We start from the raw sequence: 19,373 nt of genomic DNA, 5'->3' as shown, positions 1-19,373 counted from the left end.
GAAAACAGAATCTCTGGGAGCAACTCACACATTCCTGTGCCCTACAATCTCAAAGTATCTGCAGGCTACAACAAAAGAGCTCTATGAACTTAGCAATTCTCCTTCAATGTGTCACTATTTTTTCTCCATTTCCCCAGTTGTCCTATTCATTCATTCAGGCCACCAGACTTGGCTGGAGAGAGATCAGGTTACTACCCCAAGACCAGGTTACAACAGCAGCTTCCCAACTCTTTTAGACTTCCCAGTGAAGATCCAACAATGGTTCCTTCTTCTGTTCTGCAATTCAATTAAGTTTCTCTTTAATTATTTTTGTGGGGGCCATACCTGGTGGTGCTCCGGAGTTATTTCTGGCTCTGTACTCAGAGATTATTCCTTGCAGGCTCAGGGGAGCATATGGAATTTGGGGATTGAATTTGGGTCTGTCCCAGGTCAGCCACATGCAAGGCAAATGCTCTACTACTGTGCTATCTATCACTCTGGCCCTGTTTTTTTTTTTTTTGGGGGGGGCAGAGTTGGCAGTGCTCAAGGGGCCAGATGAGATTCTGGAATCAAACCCAGGTTCATTCTGGGTCATCCGCATGCAAGGCAAACGCCCTACCACTGTGCTATCTCTCCGGCCCCCTGTTTGATTTTTGACCTCTTGCTTATTCTCAGACTCCCTTTATCTCTCTCTCTTCCCTTCCCCACTTCCTTCCCTCTACCTCTCCTTTAAGGCCTGGTTTCCAATCCATGTTCTTCAAGGAGCCTTTTCTAATGCCCCCAGCCATAAGGATATCTCCTAAAACCAGATAGCCATCATCACTCCAGTAAACATGAACAGTCCCACGTAGAAGGACCAGGCACAGGATTCCTCCATCTTGAAATGAAGCCCATTTCTCCAAGCCAAAGTGCTGCTGGGTTCACATGTCGACTGGTCACTAATATTGAGTCCCAAAGGCTGGCAGCCTGGAGTTCAGGGCTCTTCCTGACAAAGACTCCAAACTTCAAATATGCTAAGCTGCTCAGCCATGGTCTTTGGTTAGCGTTCACGCTGAAAGCAGCAGTGCTCCTGTGGCCTGCTGGGCCAGGTCCAAACTCCATACACCCACATTCAATGTTCTATGCCAGTGTTTTCTCCAGTGGGCAAAACTGACCCACTATCTTTTCAGGTCAACTCTTGGTACACCTTTTTTGTTTGTTTGTTTTTGGGGGGAGCCCATACCCAGCAGTGCTCAGGGGCTACTCCATGCTCTGAGCTCAGGAATCACTTTTGGCAGGCTCAGGGACCATATGGAATGCCGATGATGGAACCCAGGAAAACCATTTGCAAAACAAATGCCCTACCCACTGTGCTTTCACTTTGGCCCCAAATGTTACACCTTGGTTTAACAGAATGGGCTGCAGATGTGGCTCGAACTGACAGAACACCTCCTTGCTGAGTTTGCACCTCAGGGCCCCTTGGGCACTACTGGGTGTAGCCCAAGTAAGCCCTGAGCACCACTGAATGAGTGACCTTGAACTCCAAAACACCTTGGGGATCCCCTCCCCCCCAAAAGAAAAGGTGATCCTCTCCTCCTCGCCCGCTACCAACACCCTACACATTCATTTAAGCTTTTTTCTACCCAGTCCTTATCCTCAGAGGACCCTGTGATCATGCACAAGCTGCTTTTCTATTAGATAATCTAGGCTCAAAGGGCTAGAACCTGGCTTTGCATGTCTGAGCCCCAAGCTCAATTTCCCTCCCTTGAGCACAGCCAGGAGCAAATCCCCACCTTACACTAGCTCAGCTCTGAGCTGGGAATAGCCTAAGCAAGCTGGGTGCGATGCCTAAAGGTAAGTAAGTAAATAGGTACTTTAGATAATTAGCTAAATATTAACAGCCCTGTAACCTCTAACACTGCTTATCCCATCCCAATTTCTCTCCCAATCCCCCACTGCTTGGGACCTGGTTCCTCACCTCTCTCTTCCCTCATGGAAGCCAGAGGGTGTCAGGCAGGTACACTGGTCTGCATGCTATGCTCCTATCTCCCCTTAATCCTACTCCCCTAAATCCCACCTCTAAGTTTAGCTCTTTGAATCAACTAGCTCTTCACTCCGCATCCTCTCCATGCCTTGTGGCTGGCAGAAAAATGAAGAGCAGTTTGCTTTACATTTGTGATTGTTCCCTCCCTTTCCTAGCTTTGTCCACTCACTCAGCCTCTCTCCTAGACAGCTTTTCATCTCTCCTCAAATTTCTTTTGTTTCTTGGGCCACACCTGGCAGCATTCAGGGGTTCCTCCTGGCTCTGCACTCAGAAATCGCTCCTGGCTTCGGGGACCATATGAGATGCCGGGGACTGAACCCCAGTATGTCCCGGGTAGGCAGTATGCAAGGCAAACGCCCTATCACTGTGCTATCTCTCCGGCCTGTTGTCCTCAAGTTCCTAATTTGCTATCCTCTAAGCAGAAAAAAAACAGAAAGCAATGGCAATAGAATCTGTAGGCTCTCCCATCTCACCTGTCCCTGCATCAAGCTGAAGAGCAGCTCTCTTCTGAGAGCGGCAGATATGAGCAGTTCATGTTCCTATCAAATATAGCCCCCCTGTGCCCTAAACTATGTCTCACTCCAGCAACTATTCTCTCCTTTCTCCTTGCTGCCAATTCTTTATTTTCTTCCAATTACATCATTTATCTTTAAGTCAACCACTTCTCTGAATTTTCCCACCTCTCCAACCCTCAGCCCCAGAATACTACAGGGCTCTGCTGGTTCTCGAAATAAAACCCTCAAGAAAGTTACCTGTATTTATTTCCAGATCATGGCAGTATTACTGTTAGAAAACACTGCAATATGGGGCCAGAGTGATAACGGTAGGCCGTTTGCCTTGCACACAGCCGATCCAGGACAAACGGTGGTTCAAATCCCGGTATCCCATAAGGTCCTCCGAGCCTGCCAGGGGTGATTTCTGAGCATAGAGCCAGGAGTAACCCATGAGTGTCACCGAGTGTAGCCCAAAACCAAAACTAACTAACTAACTAACTAAAGTGTTTAAAAAAAAAAAAGAAAGAAAGAAAGGGGGGGGGGGGCGAGAGAGATAGCATAAAGGTAAGGTGTTTGCCTTTCATGCAGAAGTTTAAAAAAAAGAAAAAGAAAGAAAGGGGGGCCAGAGAGATAGCATGGAGGTAAGGTGTTTGCCTTTCATGCAGAAGGACAGTGATTCGAATCCTGGCATCCCATTTGGTCCCCTGTGCCTGCCAGGGGTGATTTCTGAGCATAGAGCCAGGAGCTGCTGGGTGTGATCCCCCCAACAAAACAAAACAAAACAAAACAACAAAACAAAGCAAAACAAAAGAAAGAAAACACTACAATAGTCCTAACATTCACTTTTGAGGGGTGTAGAATGAATAAAAAAAACAAAACAACATAACAAAACTTGGGGTTGGAGCCCATATTGTCCCGAGCCTGCCAGGAGTGGCTTCTGAGCAGAGCCAGAAGTAACCCCTGAACGCAGCCAGGTGTGACCCAACCCTCCCCTGCCCCCGCAAAGAAAATCTTAATAGTTAATTTAGACACTAAAATGTATAAAAACTTTTCAGGCTAGAGAACACACTAACCAGGCTGTACTGTAAGCTTTGCATGCATGAAGCCTGGGTTGAATTCCGTCACTGATTGGTTCTCTAAACACAGAGCCAGGAGTAGCCTTAGAACACAGGACACCTTCCACCCCAACAGAGCAGCTTCCATGAAAGTAAGCAAACTCATCCTAAATAGCAGGGGCACATAGGTTTACTTTGAAAATGTAACAGAGAGCATAGACCAGCACTGACACTGGCTGGCTCCATGCTTGCCTGCAGCCTCCCACGGATCAACAGACCTGCTCCTCTGATCGAACATTCAGCTCATCTCTGGAGAGCAGCTCCAGCACATCTTCCAAGGGCAGTGTCAGGAACTCTTCCGAGACAGACACCTCCACGAAGTGTTGGTGGATAAAGCTGTTGGCTGCATCGTACAGCACAGCACACATCATTGTCTCTGCAAACTGGCGAACACCTAAGCAGTTTTTGGGGTGAAGTCTTTTGCATTAAAAAAAAAATAGATGAAAAAAGTTAGGGAAGAAATAAATTTTGGTCAGTTTTGAATCAACAGATCATTCTAATTAGACACAGAATTGAGAAACAAAACAAAACAAAAACATTTGTCCTCAGCTTTGTTGAAATCTCCATTTGACATCAGGTATACCTCCTTGGAAGTCAACTTGAAAAGATATCAAATAAAACAGACCCTTCTCCAAGGTTCTGGCTGCTTGATCTTGCTTCATGCATCAAGGCATGATGAACTACTTGGCAAGTTATGGGGAGTTTTCAGAAGAATAGGGAAACCTATTTGACACTCTTCAGTCTCTAATGTTATTTCATTAAACATTTTTTTGAGGGGGCCACACCTGGTTGTGTTCAGTGGTTACTCCTGGCTCTGCACTCAAGGATCACTCCTGGTGGGGCTTAGGGGACCATACAGGGTATTGGAGATTGAACCTAGGTCGAATTGATCTTGTGTGCAAGGCAAGCACCCTACCCACTGTACTACTGCTTTGGTCCTTCATTTAAAATGTTGTTGAACGGTGTTGGGGGTCAAATCCTGGATCTGACATATGCAAGGCAAGGGCACACCACTGAGCTACCTCCACAACCACCCACTGAAATTTCATTTTGAGTCACTTCTGCTCACTAGGAGGGAAGTGAAATTGTAGGATGAGAACTCAAACTACTTGCAGAGATGGTTAACTCCAACATCAGAACCCTCAATACTTATTCTCTAATTAAAAATAAAAACAAGGGCCCGGAGAGATAGCACAGCGGCGTTTGCCTTGCAAGCAGCCGATCCAGGTCCAAAGGTGGTTGGTTCGAATCCAGGTGTCCCATATGGTCCCCGTGCCTGCCAGGAGCTATTTCTGAGCAGATAGCCAGGAGTAACCCTGAGCACCGCCGGGTGTGGCCCAAAAACCAAAAACCAAAACAAAACAAAAAAAACCACTCCCCTTTCTCTCCCAACACCCCAAGTTTCAGGGTACTTTACTGATAATAAGAGACAAAGTAGGGTTCCCTGAGTCATTCCGCTTCTTCTGGAGGTCTGGGATAAAAAAATGTATCAAGGTCAGGGGATTTTCAGCGAGTTGGGTGAGTGGGGGACAGACTCTTCTGAAGCTGCAAGTCCCTCTTCTCCTGGGTTCTTGGTGTAGCTTTGGTTGTGGCGGTGCTTAAACCTTAGATGTGCCACACCTTGTTGCTTTGACCCAATTCAGTATCAGATAGAGTCTGAGCTTGATCAAGTAGTGGTTGAGGGTGATGCCTCAATATCTACTTTGCCATCATGGAAAGCATCCTGGTGACCAGATGCCCAAGACAATCCAATCTGTGCTTTTTTGCCTTCACTACTGTGTTTCAGAGATGTGGCTGACATGGGATGAGAGGAGGCAAAAAACAAAACAGGAACAAAGAGCCCTTTCTTCTCTTTCTTTTTTGTGGGGAAGCCACATCTGGTGGTACTCAGATCCAGAGCTTTCTCCTGTCTCTGCACTCAGAGGTCACTCCTAGTGAGGCTCAGGGGACCATCTGGGGTGCTAGGGATCAAAACTGGGTTGGCCATGAGCAAGGAAGTACTCTCACCACTGTACCATTGTTCCAGCCCCTTTTCCTTTAGAAAAAATAAAGAGGCTCTATGGGTCTTTTATTTGGGCCATACCCGGTGATGCTCAGGGGTTACTCCTGACTATATGCTAAGAAATCGTTCCTGGCTTGGGGGACTATATGGGATGCCGGGGATCGGACCCAGGTCCATGTTGAATACTATTGCTCTGCCCCCCCCCACCCTTTTTTGGGGGAGTATGGGTCTTAATTGTTCAGACAATCAGAAAAACAATGACAGTTAACACTTAACACTATTAGTGAGTCAACTCCTTTGACATACACTGAATTCTTTTTAGCAATGCTATATAACACAGTAATTGCTTTCATTTGTAGCTGAAAAACTGAGGCTCCAAGAAAAAAAAAATAAAACTAGAAAATAGGCTCACATCCAGTGGTAAGATTAACCCTCAGCTTCTTGTGTACATTCCTTTGACCCAAGGGTGACCTGCACTCAGTAGGACCAGGAAAAACACTTGAAAATCCTGACCGTGCTGCTTGCAACTGGCAACAGCTACCCACCAACCAGTGCTGTAGCTGTTGTTAAGTAACAAGGTAGGAAAGAGCACTCAGGGTGGTAGCTGGTAAGAAATGGGGCACCAGTTCATGAGCCGGAGTAGTAGTAGAGCAGGTAAAGTGGTTTGCCTTGCACGTGGCCAACCTGGGTTCAATGCTGGCATCCCAGATGGCTCCCTGAGCCTGCCAGGAGTGACTCCTGAGCACGGAGAGAGGAATAAGCCCTGAGCATCATTGTGTGTGCATCCCCACCACCACCAAAAAAAGAAAAAAAAAAGGAAAAGCAGCTGTGACCCAAACAAAACAAAACAAAACAAAAGTAGTTGCTATTTCACTGTTTATCAGGCTCTTTTTGTTTGTTTGTTTTTGTTTTGGGGGCACACCCTGCGGTGCTCAGGAGATACTTCTGGCTCTGTACTCAGAAATCACTCCTGACATGCTCGGGGGACCATATGGGATGCCGGGATTCGAACCACTGTTTGTCCTGGGTCAGCTACATGCAAGGTGGTATGGCATTTGCCCCCATCTGGCTCTTTTTTTTTTTAACTAATGATGGCATCTGAAAAAAATCCCAAATGAACTTGATACAGTTCTGGAAATTTGGTGACAGCAGCAAACCCCTGGGGATGACCTGCCTGTTCCCATTCTGACTGATCATCTATAGAGGAAGACAGTATTTATCATCTTAAAATTGCCCAGCTATTAGATGTTTTTTCTTATTAAGCTCTAACAGTACCTTATGTATGTTAGATATCAACCCCGTATCAGATAGTATGGAAATAATACCCAAAGACAATAGAGAGGGGGGCCAGCAGAATCAGTTCATGGTAGGAAGCTTGCCACAAATAATGGGGGAGTTCAGTTAGGGCATAAAAGGGACCACTATAACAATGACAACTGGAAATGATCACACTGGACTAGCAATGGATGCTGAAAGGAGATAAAGTGACAAACATAGTCCTCTTTTAGTAACAGGATTGCAAACAACAGCGTCTAAGAGAGAGAGAGAGAAAGAGAGACAGAGAGAGAGAAGAGAAATATCTGTCACAAAAGCAGGAAGGGGAGGGCAACGGGGAGGACAGGAGGGAAACTGGGGACACTTGTGACAGGAAATATGCACTGGTGAAAGGTGTTATACTTGTATGATGGAAACTCAATCATGATCAACTTTGTAACTGTTAAAAGGAAAAAACAACTGTACTATGAATAACCTTGTAAACCAGGGTGTTTAAATAAAGTGATTTTGAAAACTGAAGATAAAAACAAAGAAAATCAGAAAAAAAGAATAGAAGAAAATGCCATGGGAATAAAAGAGAAAAATAAGGGGTAAATAACAAACTGGGAACTGGACAGTCCAAAGATGTGGGAAAGGATGACCAATGTCATCAACTCCCATACATTTCCAGTCTCTCCCTCTCATGTTAGGATTCTTGTACTTCATCATGACTATTTTTTGACTTGGCTTAGCATAATATTCCACACAAAAAACACACCCTGAATGCAAAGTCCCGTTATTGAGGCACCTGAGCACATGAGGAGTAGGGAAAGCAGGAGGAAAGGGGACCTCTAGGGAGCTGACGGGACACAAGGGAAATAAACCAAAAGATAGAGTGAGGCACAGCTTTCATTAGCTACTCTACATCCTCCTTCCTTGCTAATACAGACTGTAATTATGGAGGCCACTTAAGACAGAATGCTTTATCAGACGTGGGAACCTGTTACTGAAAGTAACTTGGTACTTCAGTTGCTACTTGAATTAAGTAATTTAAATTATGTTGAATTGGGGCCAGAGCGATTAGCACAGCAGTAGGGCATTTGCCTTACACGAGACCGACCCAGGATGGACCTGAATTTGATTTCCATAGGTCCCCCGAGCGATTAGTGCAAAGTCAGGAGTAACTAACCCCTGAGCATCACTGGGTGTGCCCCCTCCAAAAAAATTTTTTTTGTTGAATGAGGCAGTTTCTTGAATTAAGTAAATAGGAATAGATTTGCTATTGACATTTGTCAATAGCTTTGGCAATTGATTTCTGAGAATTTATTTTTTTCACAGTGCCAGGGACTGAACCCAGGTCCCATGCTTGCAAAGGAAAAGACACTGCTATCATATTCACCTGGAACAAGAGGGTTCATATATCTGAACATTGGGGGAAAGGCCCTAAAAAAAAATCAATCAACCCAATCTCAAAGCAAAAAGAGACATCAAGGTCGAGTTGTATAATTTAAGTGATCCTGCACATAACTAGGATGTGAAGGCCCTTAGTTTGACCCTGATATGTCATGGCATCCTGAGTCCTTCCTGGTATGATCCTATAAGAAAAACCAGTAGATTGAAACTCTAACAGTTACCTCAGCACTTACACTGCTCTAAGAGCTTTGATAGGTTTCCAATTTCTCTGGGCTACCAGATCTTTCCCTCTACCATTCAAAATGATTTCTCTCAGTGACTGAACCTTGATGGGGGGGGGGGGGGGCTTGGGCCACCCCCAGCAGAATTCAGGGGTTACTCCTGGCTCTAGGCTCAGAAATCGATCCTGGCAGGCTCAGGGACCAGACAGGATGCCGGGAATAAATCAGGTCCATCCTGGGTCCCCCTACCACTGTGCTATCTCTCTGGCCCATTGATTGAACCTTGAGATTAAATAACCTTGTGTTTATTTCCTTCAAGGACAAATATAAAAGGAACTGGGAGAATCCATCCATCTCTGAGGCCAGACTCAAAGACAGTGATGTTATCTGTTTGAGAGGGAAATAAGAACAGCACAAGCCTCTGGCCAGGAATAAAGAGAGGAACAAGATGTGAGTTTAAGGTTCTGAAGGAGTCTTGCAGGACCAAATGAAAAAACATCAAGGACTGACTCGAAACATTAAGACTTTCGGCTTCACTGCCTTTTCCTAAAATGCGACTGGTGTACATAAAAGAACTGAAATTATCTAAAATTAGGTCAGCCTGGATCTGGGCTGTTAGTGATAACCTCAAAAGCCCCTAGGTGGCGCTGCTGTTCCCTTGTTAAGAGTGGATAACTGCATCCAATTCACAATGCCTACTTAATCCTCTGATTTCCAAGGTCACACAATCAGATAAACAGAAATGAAGTCTAGTTTGTATCTTTAAGAAGCTCAACTATGAGGAGAGACAGCGTGTGCCTTCTACCTCAACTCCACAGGAACCTTCTAGCATCACCCCTGAAGGCATTCCTGGGCAGGGACAAACCTGGCTTGATGGATGCATAGATGGATCCTCACTGCATAGCCTCCATCCACAAATCTATATCACCATGAAACTGCACTCTGTGCCCAGCAGAGGAGTAAACTATTTGTAGATAGTACAGCACAGTTATTATGACTAGGTACATATACAGCAGTACTCAGAGATGTCCATGACTGACCACCACATAGTGGGAAGTAGCGGGAGGGCTTCAGAGCTGCTAAGTGAACTAGACTGCTGGAGTAGGAATGCGAGGAAAAAGGAAGTAAAAAAATATCTAAGAGGGGTCAGAGAGATAGCACAACAATAGGGTGTTTGCCTTGTATACAGTCGATCTAGGACAGATGGTAGGTAGAATCCCAGCATCCCATGTGGTCCCCCATGTCTGCCAGGAGCTATTTCTGAGTGCAGAGCCAGGAGTAACCCCTGAGCATCACCGGGTGTGGCCCAAAAACCAAAAAAAAAAAAAAGGAAATTAAAAAAAAATTTTTAAGGGGCCAGGCGGTGGCGCTAGAGGTAAGGTGCTGCCTTGCATGCGCTAGCCTTGGATGGACTGCGGTTCGATCCCCCCGTGTCCCATATGGTCCCCCAAGCCAGGAGCAACTTCTGAGTGCATAGCCAGGAGTAACCCCTGAGCGTTACCAGGTGTGGCCCAAAAATCAAAAACCAAAAAAAAAAAAATTTTAAATATCTAAGAGGGGCCAGAGTGGTGGCACAAGTGGTAAGGCATCTATCTGCCTTGCCCACACTAGCCTAGGATGGACTGCGGTTCGATCCCCCAGTGTCCCATATAGCTCCCCAAGTCAGGAGCGGTTTCTGAGCGCATAGCCCGAGCATCACCAGGTGTGGCCCAAAAACCAAAAAAATAAAAAAATAAAAAAAACTAAGAGAGAAATGAAACTCGGGTGGGCATGTCTGAGGAAGGTAAAGCGCTGGTTTATTTTCAGGTCAGGGATCCTGTGATCGGAGAGTTAAGAGAGAGATGGAGACTTGGAGAACACCATGGACATAGGGGTACTACGCTGGCTTCTCCCTGTCTCACCCCACACCCCTGAAGGGGTTAAAAGGTGATTTTACCTTATTAATATGAGTTGTGCTATTTGAGAGGCTTATCTGCTCAGTCTTCACAAAGACAAATAAATATTCATTGGCAAACAGTAGAAATTGGTGGATTTCTCTGAGAGAGCACACAATGTTTAATACCAAGGGTGTGAAGTGGACAGAGAGTTCCAGATGTTTTAGTAAAAAGTAGGTGTGTTCTTAAAGAACTGAAGAAAAAGGGGTCGGTGAGGTGGTGCTAGAGGTAAGGTGGTGAGGTGGTGCTAGAGGTAAGGTGTCTGCCTTTCAAGCACTAGCCACGGAACAGACCTCGGTTCGATCCCCCGGTGTCCCATATGGTCCCCCCAAGCCAATTCCCGGCATCCCATATGGTCCCCCGGGCCTGCCAGGAGCGATTTCTGATCACAGAGCCAGAAGTAACCCCTGAGTGCTGCCAAGTGTGGCCCAAAAACCAAAAAAATAAAAATTAAGTAAGGGAGGGGCCAGAACAACAGCACAGTCAGTAGGCAGGGTGTTTGCCTTGCATGTGGCCGAACCAGATTCAATCCCACATCCATATGGTCTCCCAAGCACCACCAGGAATAATTTCTGAGTGCAGAGAAAGGAGTAAGCTCTAAGCATCACTAGGTGTGGCTCCAAAACAAAAACAAAAAAGTCATGGAGGATGTTAGTATCTAGACAAAGATGAGATGACTATGGAATAGTTAGAAAGCACTGAACAGATGGGTTTGGTTCAGAGGACTCAGCTAAATTAGTCTGCCTGGTCAGACTGGAAAGAGAAGATTAGAAGATACATATTAGGTCAAGGAAAGGAACTGACAGAGACTTGTAAATCACGTTCTTCAAAGGTTCATTCCAAAGAATGAGCCAGCACTGGATTTCAAGGAAGGTCACTTTTGTTGAGTCATTTTCCCAGCTCGCTCTCTTTAAAAAATCTCAAAATGAGGGGCTGGAGTGATATAGCACAATAATAGGGCATTTGCCTTACACACAGCCAGTCCAGTACAGAACTTGGTTCGATTCCCAGCATCTCATATGGACCTCTGAGTCAGGAGCAATTTCTGAGTGCAGAGCCAGGAGTAATCCCGGAGCGTCACCAGGTGTGGTCCAAAACAAAAAAATAAAAACAAAAATCTCAAAATGAAGGGGCCTTGCGATAGCATAACGGTAGGGTGTTTGCCTTGCATGCAGCTGACTTAGGACTGGCCTGGGTTCGATTCCCAGAATCCCCATATGGTCTTCCGTGCCTGCCAGGATCGATTTCTGAGCACAGAGCTACGAGTAACTCCTGAGTGCTACCGGGTGTGGCCCCCAAACCAAAAAGAAACAAAAAATCCCAAACTCAAAATGGTCCAAATAGGGGCCGATGAGATAGCATAGAGGTAAGGCATCTGCCTTTCATGCAGAAGGACGGTGAGTTGAATCCCAGCATCCCATATGGTCCTCCGAGCTTGCCAGGAGCGATTTCTGAGTGTGGAGCCAGGAGTGACCCCTGAGTGCTGCTGGGTGTGACCCAACAATAACAACAACAACAACAAAAAAAACAAAAATGGTCCAAACACTTACTAGCAAACTAGCAGGGATTCTAAACATGGCACAGCCTTTCTACCACCAGCTAGGCCCTCTGCTCACACCACCTTACCGTTCTCGGAGAAACGTGCAGCAGGCATCTTTGATGCTTTGCAGCTGCAGGAAGCTCGCGCCCATCAGCAATGACTGGACATTCTGTTGGTCAATGGCGAGGTGACCGTTGTAGGCAAAGTTGATGAGAGCCTCCAGGGCACTAGAAGAAAAAGGAAAGAGACTCTTAAGAGTTGGGTCTTAACCCACGGGAGAGGGAGGCCCTGAGTGAGTTGACATCCCTGCCTGGGGAATAGGTGGGCCCTGCTTTCAAGCTTTCAAGACCCCCTCATTCTTGCCTTTGGAGAATTTATCTAGATGGAACAATGATGTCACTGTAGTCAGAGACTCATCCTGCTTGGTAAATTGAATGCCCAGGAAATTTTATTAAAGGAAATTCTAAAAGAAGAAAGCAGTCTAGATTCTTTCTGTGAAATGAGTGATGGCTGGTCATTTTTAATGACTAGGCCCATTTGTAATCCCTATTTTAATCCTTGCACGCATCAACTGTGTGGAGACAACATAAAACTTACCAAGCTGTCCCATGTTGCGTCACTGTTTTCATACTTATCACTTTTAGTGGCTGCTCTGTAGCATTTCAACTTGTAAACTTGCTATAATTTCTTTGTCTTTTGATTTACGTAGCTAAGTGTTTTGGGAACCACATAATAGTGGGGATCAAATTCAGGCCTCTGATAAACAAATCAGGAGAACCAGCCTGCTGCACTATCTCTCTAGCTTCTATTTCTTTTTTGAATGGGCATGACAGCTTTATTAAATTTGCTAAATTGCCATCTTAAGTAATATGTTTTTATTATTTCCTTCAAATACATTCCTAGAATAATATTTCCAACATTTTCCTGGTTTCCAGTTCAAAATAAAAACAAAACCAAGGAGCTGGCGATATAACATGGAGGTAAGGCGTTTGCCTTACATGCAGGTCGATGGCTCAAATCCCAGCATCCCATATGGTCCTCCGAGCCTGCCAGGAGCAATTTCTGAGCATAAAGCCAGGAGTAACCCCTGAGCACTGCTGGGTGTGACCCAAAAACCAAAATTAAAAAAAAAAAAAAAAAAAGACCGATATCAAGGCATACCATACTATCATTTTTCTTCTTAATAAAATTATAGATTTATTTAAAAAAAAAAAAGAATGAAATCAAGGGCTGGAGTGGTAGCACAGTAGTAGGGTGTTTGCCTTGCATGTGGCTGACCCCAGAACGAACTCGGGTTCAATTCCTGGCATCCCATATGGTCCCCTGAGCCTGCCAGGAGAGATTTCTGAGCCCAGAGCCCAGAGTAACCCGAGTATGGCCAAAAAACCAAAAACCAAAACATAAAAAGAATGAAATCGGGGCCGGGCGGTGGCGCTAAAGGTAAGGTGCCTGCCTTGCCTGCGCTAGCCTAGGACGGACCGCGGTTCGATCCCCCTGCGTCCCATATGGTCCCCCAAGCCAGGAGCGACTTTTGAGCACATAGCCAGGAGTAACCCCTGAGCGTCATCGGGTGTGACCCAAAAAAACCAAAAAAAAAAAAAAAAAAAAAAAAAAAAAGAATGAAATCAAATACCATCTATGGGCCTGGATACAGCCTGGCTCTGAAGTCATGTTGTTACCGCCCACTCGTTTCCCTCTTCAGTCTATTCCAAAATGCTTAACATGCTCTCACCCTAGGACTTTAGCACTAGCTGCTCCCTCTGTGTGGAAAACTGTTCCCCCTAGACATCTCACTCCCTCGCTTTAATTGAGGTGCTGGCTCGAATGAAGCCTCATCATTAAGGCCTTTCCTGATCACTCTGACATAGAAGAGATCTCTACGATTATCCACTAATCTCTACTCCGCTTTAGTTTTCTCAGAGAGCTCTCCCTTCCCAGCTAGATCTTGTTTATTGCAGTGGACTTCAACTGGACATAGTCAAAAGTGGACACAGACTACTCTCCATGTGTCAGAGCCAATCACCTACACCACAGAGCACCACAGTCTCTCTGCTTCTTTCCCTTAGTTTTCACCATTATGAAATTAAGAAGTCAGTGGGCTGGAGCGACAGCACAGCAGCAGGGCATTTTCCTTGCATGTGACCGACCCGGGACAGACTCGGGTTTGATCCCTGGCATCCCATATGGTCCCCTGAGCCTGCCAGGAGCAATTTTTGAGCACAGAGCCAGGGGTAACCCAAGTGCTGCCAGGTGTGGCCCAAAAACAAACAAAAAAATAAAAAACAAAAAATTAAGAAGTTAGGTAACTAGGTAATGTTTCATAGTCATTGGCATGTTTATTATCTCTCCTCCCCCAAGAATATCATTGCTCTGAATCACCCTGTATGTCCCGATTACTGCTGCATTCCCACACCCAGAAAAATGCCAAACACAAAGGAGGTGGACAGTAGAACCCTGGTTACAGCCCAGACTGTAAACACACAATCTCTGTTTTCAGGCTTGCGGCAAAAGCCATTTAAGTCCTATAGCAAGATCCTTTCAAGATCCAAAATGTAATACTAGGAAATATATTTATACTGTCATCAGAATGAATCAGAAAAGCCTTTCCATGAAGAGGATCTGGAAATTATTATCTCTAAATGTGAAGAAAATTTTAAATAAGAGGCTAAGTGATGTGATTTCAGAAGGTATCATTACTATATCATGACCCAAAAATCCAACTATAGCAGAATTTCTCAGTCTTGGCATTAATGACATTTGGGGCTAATAATTCTTTGATTGGAGGGCTCTCTTAAGATTCTGAAAGATGTTAAGTGGAATATCCTGCAGTTTCGCCTCTTGTGGGCTCCAATTTTCTCATAATTCAAATAGCAATGTATCTGACACAAATTTTGTCCACAGAGAAGCCATCAGGCACACAGTTACTTAAAATTAATCATACTTAGATCTTAGACCTACTTGTCTTATTTCAAGTACTCAATTACATGTGAACAATTTTTACCATTTTGTACAGTATAAAGAGAATATTTCCATCACTGCAGCAAGTTCTGAAGGACAAGACTGCTCTTTTTCTTTTTTAAGTTTTTTTGAGTCACACTGAGTTAAGCTCAGGGGTTAACCTGGCCCTGCACTCAGAAAACATTCCTTGCATTCCTTGCAGGGACCGTATGGGATGCTGGGGATCGAAACTGAGTCTGACATGTACAAAGCAAGGGTCTTATCCACTGTACTATCTCTCCAGCTCTGGCAACATTATTCTAGAATGACAAGAAGGGCAATAAATTAAGATGATTTCTTTAGGGGCCGGGCGGTGGCGCTGGAGCTAAGGTGCCTGCCTTGCCTGCGCACGGACCGCGGTTCGATCCCCCGGCGTCCCATATGGTCCCCCAAGAAGCCAGGAGCAACTTCTGAGCGCATAGCCAGGAGTAACCCCTGAGCATCACAGGGTGTGGCCCAAAAACCAAAAAAAAAAAAAAAAAAAAAAAAAAGATGATTTCTTTAGGGGCCAGAGCTACATAGCACAGTAGGTAGGGCATTTGCCTTGCACGTAGCTGACCCAGGACTGACCTGGTTTGATCCTCCAACACCCCCTATGGTCCCCTGAACCTGCCAGGAGCAATTTCTGAGTGCAGAGCCAGGAGTAACTCCTGAGTACTGCTGAGTGTGGCCCAACAACAACAAAACAAAAGATGATTTCTTTGTTAGTTTTTGAGTCATACCCAATGACTCTCAGGAGTTAGTCCTGGTTTCTGTACTCAGAAACCAGAGGAACACACAGGATGTTCAAAGCAATACATGGGATGCTGGGGAAATGAACCTGGGTTGACTGTGTGTAAAACCAGTGCACCTGATGTATTATCTCTCCTGCCTAAGATGCTTATTCAAAAACAATTTTGCCATTTTAATCTTAGTTAGAAATTAAGCTGAGAACTGGAGGGATAGCACAGCAGTAGGGCATTTGCCTTGCACACAGTGACCCAGGACGGACAGTGGTTCGAATCCCGGTGTCCCCCATTTGGTCCCCTGAGCCTGCCAGGAGCAATTTCTGAGCGAAGAGCCAGGAGTAAACCCTTGAGCAAGGCCAGGTGTGACACCAGTCCCCCCCCACTCTAAAAAAAAAGAAAAAAAAAAGACATTAAGCTGGATTTTAGTTCCTATAAACTTTGTGCTACTCAAATTAGTAAAAAAAAAAAAAAAGTTTAAAATGGTAGTAAAAACAATTTAATAGTAGTAAAATGGCATCAAAACTCCTCACTTTGGAGCTGGAGCAATGGTCTAGCTATGAGGTCACTTGCTTTGAATGTGGCCAACTCCTCACTTAATTGTCTCTGGTCTCCAGTTGTTGGCTTTTGGCTTTTTATTGTTTTTTTGTTTGTTTGTTTTGTTTTCTGGACACACCTAGCTGTGCTCACAGCTCACTCCTGACTTGTTCTCATGAATAATCCCTGGTGGGTCTCAGAGGACCATATGTGGTGTAGGGATCAAATCCAGGTCAGCCATGTGCAAGGCAAGTGCCCTACCCACTTTACTCTCTCTCCAGCCCATTCAACTGTAGTTTTAAGTTGTTCCCTTGTCTCTTGTATGCATAGAGCTGTGTGAGACACTGGTCCCTCTTCAGGACTGACCACAGATGGCACCTAGCATAAGCTGAAGCTGCACCAAGAAAGCAGCTTATGAAACCCCAGTAGAAGAATTTAGTACCTTGGGTCCATTCCTTGCATTACGATCTCATCCTGCTTGCACTCCATCATGTCATTTGTAAACATAGCGTGGAAGTACGGGATTGAGGCTGCTAAGACGATCCGGTGAGCACTGAATTTGTGGTCCCCGATCTGTGGGCAAAGAGAAAAACAAAAAAGATACTGAAGAATGTAAACAGAAAAACCTAGCCTGGGCCCTTCTGTCACTTAATCTCTCGAAGCCCATCCTGAGGTGGTAGAAATACAGGATAACTGGGACACAGCACTTAAACTCCTTGAGGTACTTTAAATTCACTAAGCTCAGTTATTTTACAGTATTGGAAGGCACAAGAGCAAATTTGAATGAATGAACGAACGAAATGGTTGAATATATGGCATACTGAAGGCGCCAAGTGATCATTTTTACTTACATGGCAACTTTCACTACACCCTCCCAACTCCTCCCACCAGTTCAAACACCTGATTTCTTCCTTTAAGGGCATCCGAATACCAGTTTTATATGAAGACAGATGTAAGAGACATAATGTCTGTAATGCCTACTAGAACTTGCCTCAAGAAGAGTAAATAAATAGTGGCAGGAAGGAAATAAATAGTGAAAATAGGAAGTAGATGTATAGTGACAGGAAGGAAGACAAAACTTGACCAGACTTGCAAAGGGGGCTTATGGGTGATAGAGGACTGAGCAGGTACCATGGTCACAAATGTTCGGTGTTTACTGGGCTCCCCGATCAGCCCACAGGAAGCCATCAGTGCTCCCCCACTTAGGAAAATAGCCCTGGAAGGGCAAAGGAAGCTTCGGATGTTGGGGTTGTCTGTGCTGTGTGCCTTCAGGGCTCAGCCCCAGGCCTCAGAGAGAGACTTTCTCCCATTTGTTTCAAACCTCACAGACACACCCTTAGTCTGGGGAGCTCTGGAAAGTGCTTTCCAGCTCTGCCAAAAGGACATTCTCTTTTACAAGCTTTGCCATTTATAGCTCCAAGACACATAAATATTTCCACTTAAGAAGTTTCTACTAGCAAAAAGAGCAAAAACAGTTTCTTTCCTTCACACGGTGCGGTGCAGCCAGAACATTTCACAACCCAATGTTTATCTCTTGAGCTTTGAAAATTGTCTTCCTGTTTCTTTATTAGTCTCCATGATAAAAAAAACTTCGATATTGGGGATGAGAAAGAGAGTACAGTGGGCAAGGCATTTGCCTTGCATGTGACCAACCCAGGTTCCATCCCTGGAACTTCACATGCTTCCCAGATCCAGAAGTGAATCCTGAGCAGAGCCGGGTGTCTCCCAACTGCTCACCCTAAATCTTCCCTTTTTTGACTGAAAGGTGGTGGATTAATCTCAATTATATAACATATTGGTTTTATATAAATATATTGCAATAAAATCGCCACAATGTCTAGAAACAATCTTTCCGATTTCCTGAATGTTCTCTTTTGAAAAATTTGGCAGTGGGGAGTGACCCCAGGAAATAGTACAGAAGATAGAGCACATGCTTAGAATGTGCTGGACCTGGGTTCAAATCCCAGTACCGGATGGTCCCCAAATAATGGTCAAGTCCTGAGGACCCTGAACACTGTGGAATGTGGCTCTGAAGGTCCCTAAGAATCCCCAGGTAGCTCAGGAAGCTCTTGGGCACCACAGGGCCTAAGCAGTGTCCTATCTTCAGGCTCTTGCAAAAGTTACTAGCTGAGGGGCCGGAGAGATAGCATGGAGGTAAGGTGTTTGCCTTTCATGCAGGAGGTCATCGGTTCGAATCCCGGCGTCCCATATGGTCCCCCGTGCCTGCCAGGAGCAATTTCTGAGTCTGGAGCCAGGAATAACCCCTGAGCACTGCCGGGTGTGACCCAAAAACCAAAAAAAAAAAAAAAAGTTACTAGCTGGGCATGTTGAAAAATCACCAGTGCGGGCCAGTGCAGTGGCGCTAGAGGTAAGGTGTCTGCCTTGCCAGACCTAGCCTAGAAGGACCGAGGTTCAACCCCATATGGTCCCCCAAGCCAGGAGCGACTTCTGAGCGCATAGCCAGGCGTAACCCCTGAGCGTCACCGGGTGTGGCCCCCAAACCAAAACAAACAAATACACAAACAAACAAACAAACAAAAAACGAAAAATCACCAGTGGGTTCCCAGAACCACCAAAGTAATGCTTGGGAGGCCCCAGTTTTTTGCAGGGGGATCTAAACCTGGGAATGGCATACTTAGCAAGGGTACCAAAGATAGAACACAGGATCTTCTCCACTAGAGTCATATCCCTGATTCTAAAGTTTTTTCTTTTAGATTAAGCAAATCTTGGGTGCTACAGATGTGAGGACATACCTTATACATGTGAGGCCCTGGCTTCAAACCACAGCACCATAAGGTCCTCAAAACAATTAAAAAAAAATTTTTTTTTTGGCTATACATGGCAACACCCAGGGGTTACTCCTGGTTCTGCACTCAGAAATTACTTCTGCAGGTTCAGAGGACCATACAGGATACCAGGGTTCAAACCCGGTCTGCCATATGCCAGGCAAATGCCCTACCCACTGTGCTATTGCTATGGCCCCTAAAAAAAATCTTATGCCCTCCATGAATGTAATATTCTAACACATTTCTCAAAATATTATTACATTTTTCCTTCTGCCTGCTTTTACTGTTTCTAAGTTTTTTATGCCCCATTTAAATCACCGTACATAGGTGAGGTTTGCCAACTTGTTAACTTC

General features: G+C 45.1%; 1 protein-coding gene and 1 long non-coding RNA gene across 3 annotated transcripts in view; one reads left to right on the top strand and one right to left on the bottom strand.

The window, feature by feature from the left end:
- LOC126014133 (uncharacterized) overlaps nucleotides 1–2,931 on the top strand; it is a 36,229-nt gene extending 33,298 nt beyond the window's left edge. Inside the window, exon 2 of the long non-coding RNA XR_007497566.1 lies at nucleotides 2,894–2,931. This is a non-coding gene — a long non-coding RNA (uncharacterized LOC126014133). The remainder of the gene's footprint in view (nucleotides 1–2,893) is intronic.
- The window catches only part of KLHL18 (kelch like family member 18), a 48,700-nt gene that overhangs the window by 12,908 nt on the left and 16,419 nt on the right, over nucleotides 1–19,373 (bottom strand). For both annotated transcript variants that reach the window (XM_049777354.1, XM_049777355.1), the window contains exons 2-4: nucleotides 16,677–16,807; nucleotides 12,062–12,202; nucleotides 3,830–4,028 (exon numbers count right to left, since the gene is read on the bottom strand). In XM_049777354.1, the coding sequence (XP_049633311.1) occupies nucleotides 3,830–4,028; nucleotides 12,062–12,202; nucleotides 16,677–16,807 (471 nt within the window). The remainder of the gene's footprint in view (nucleotides 1–3,829; nucleotides 4,029–12,061; nucleotides 12,203–16,676; nucleotides 16,808–19,373) is intronic.

This window comes from Suncus etruscus, chromosome 7 (genome assembly GCF_024139225.1).
Source record: "Suncus etruscus isolate mSunEtr1 chromosome 7, mSunEtr1.pri.cur, whole genome shotgun sequence".
Taxonomy (NCBI): domain Eukaryota; kingdom Metazoa; phylum Chordata; class Mammalia; order Eulipotyphla; family Soricidae; genus Suncus; species Suncus etruscus.
This window is presented reverse-complemented; position numbering and strand designations above follow the sequence as displayed.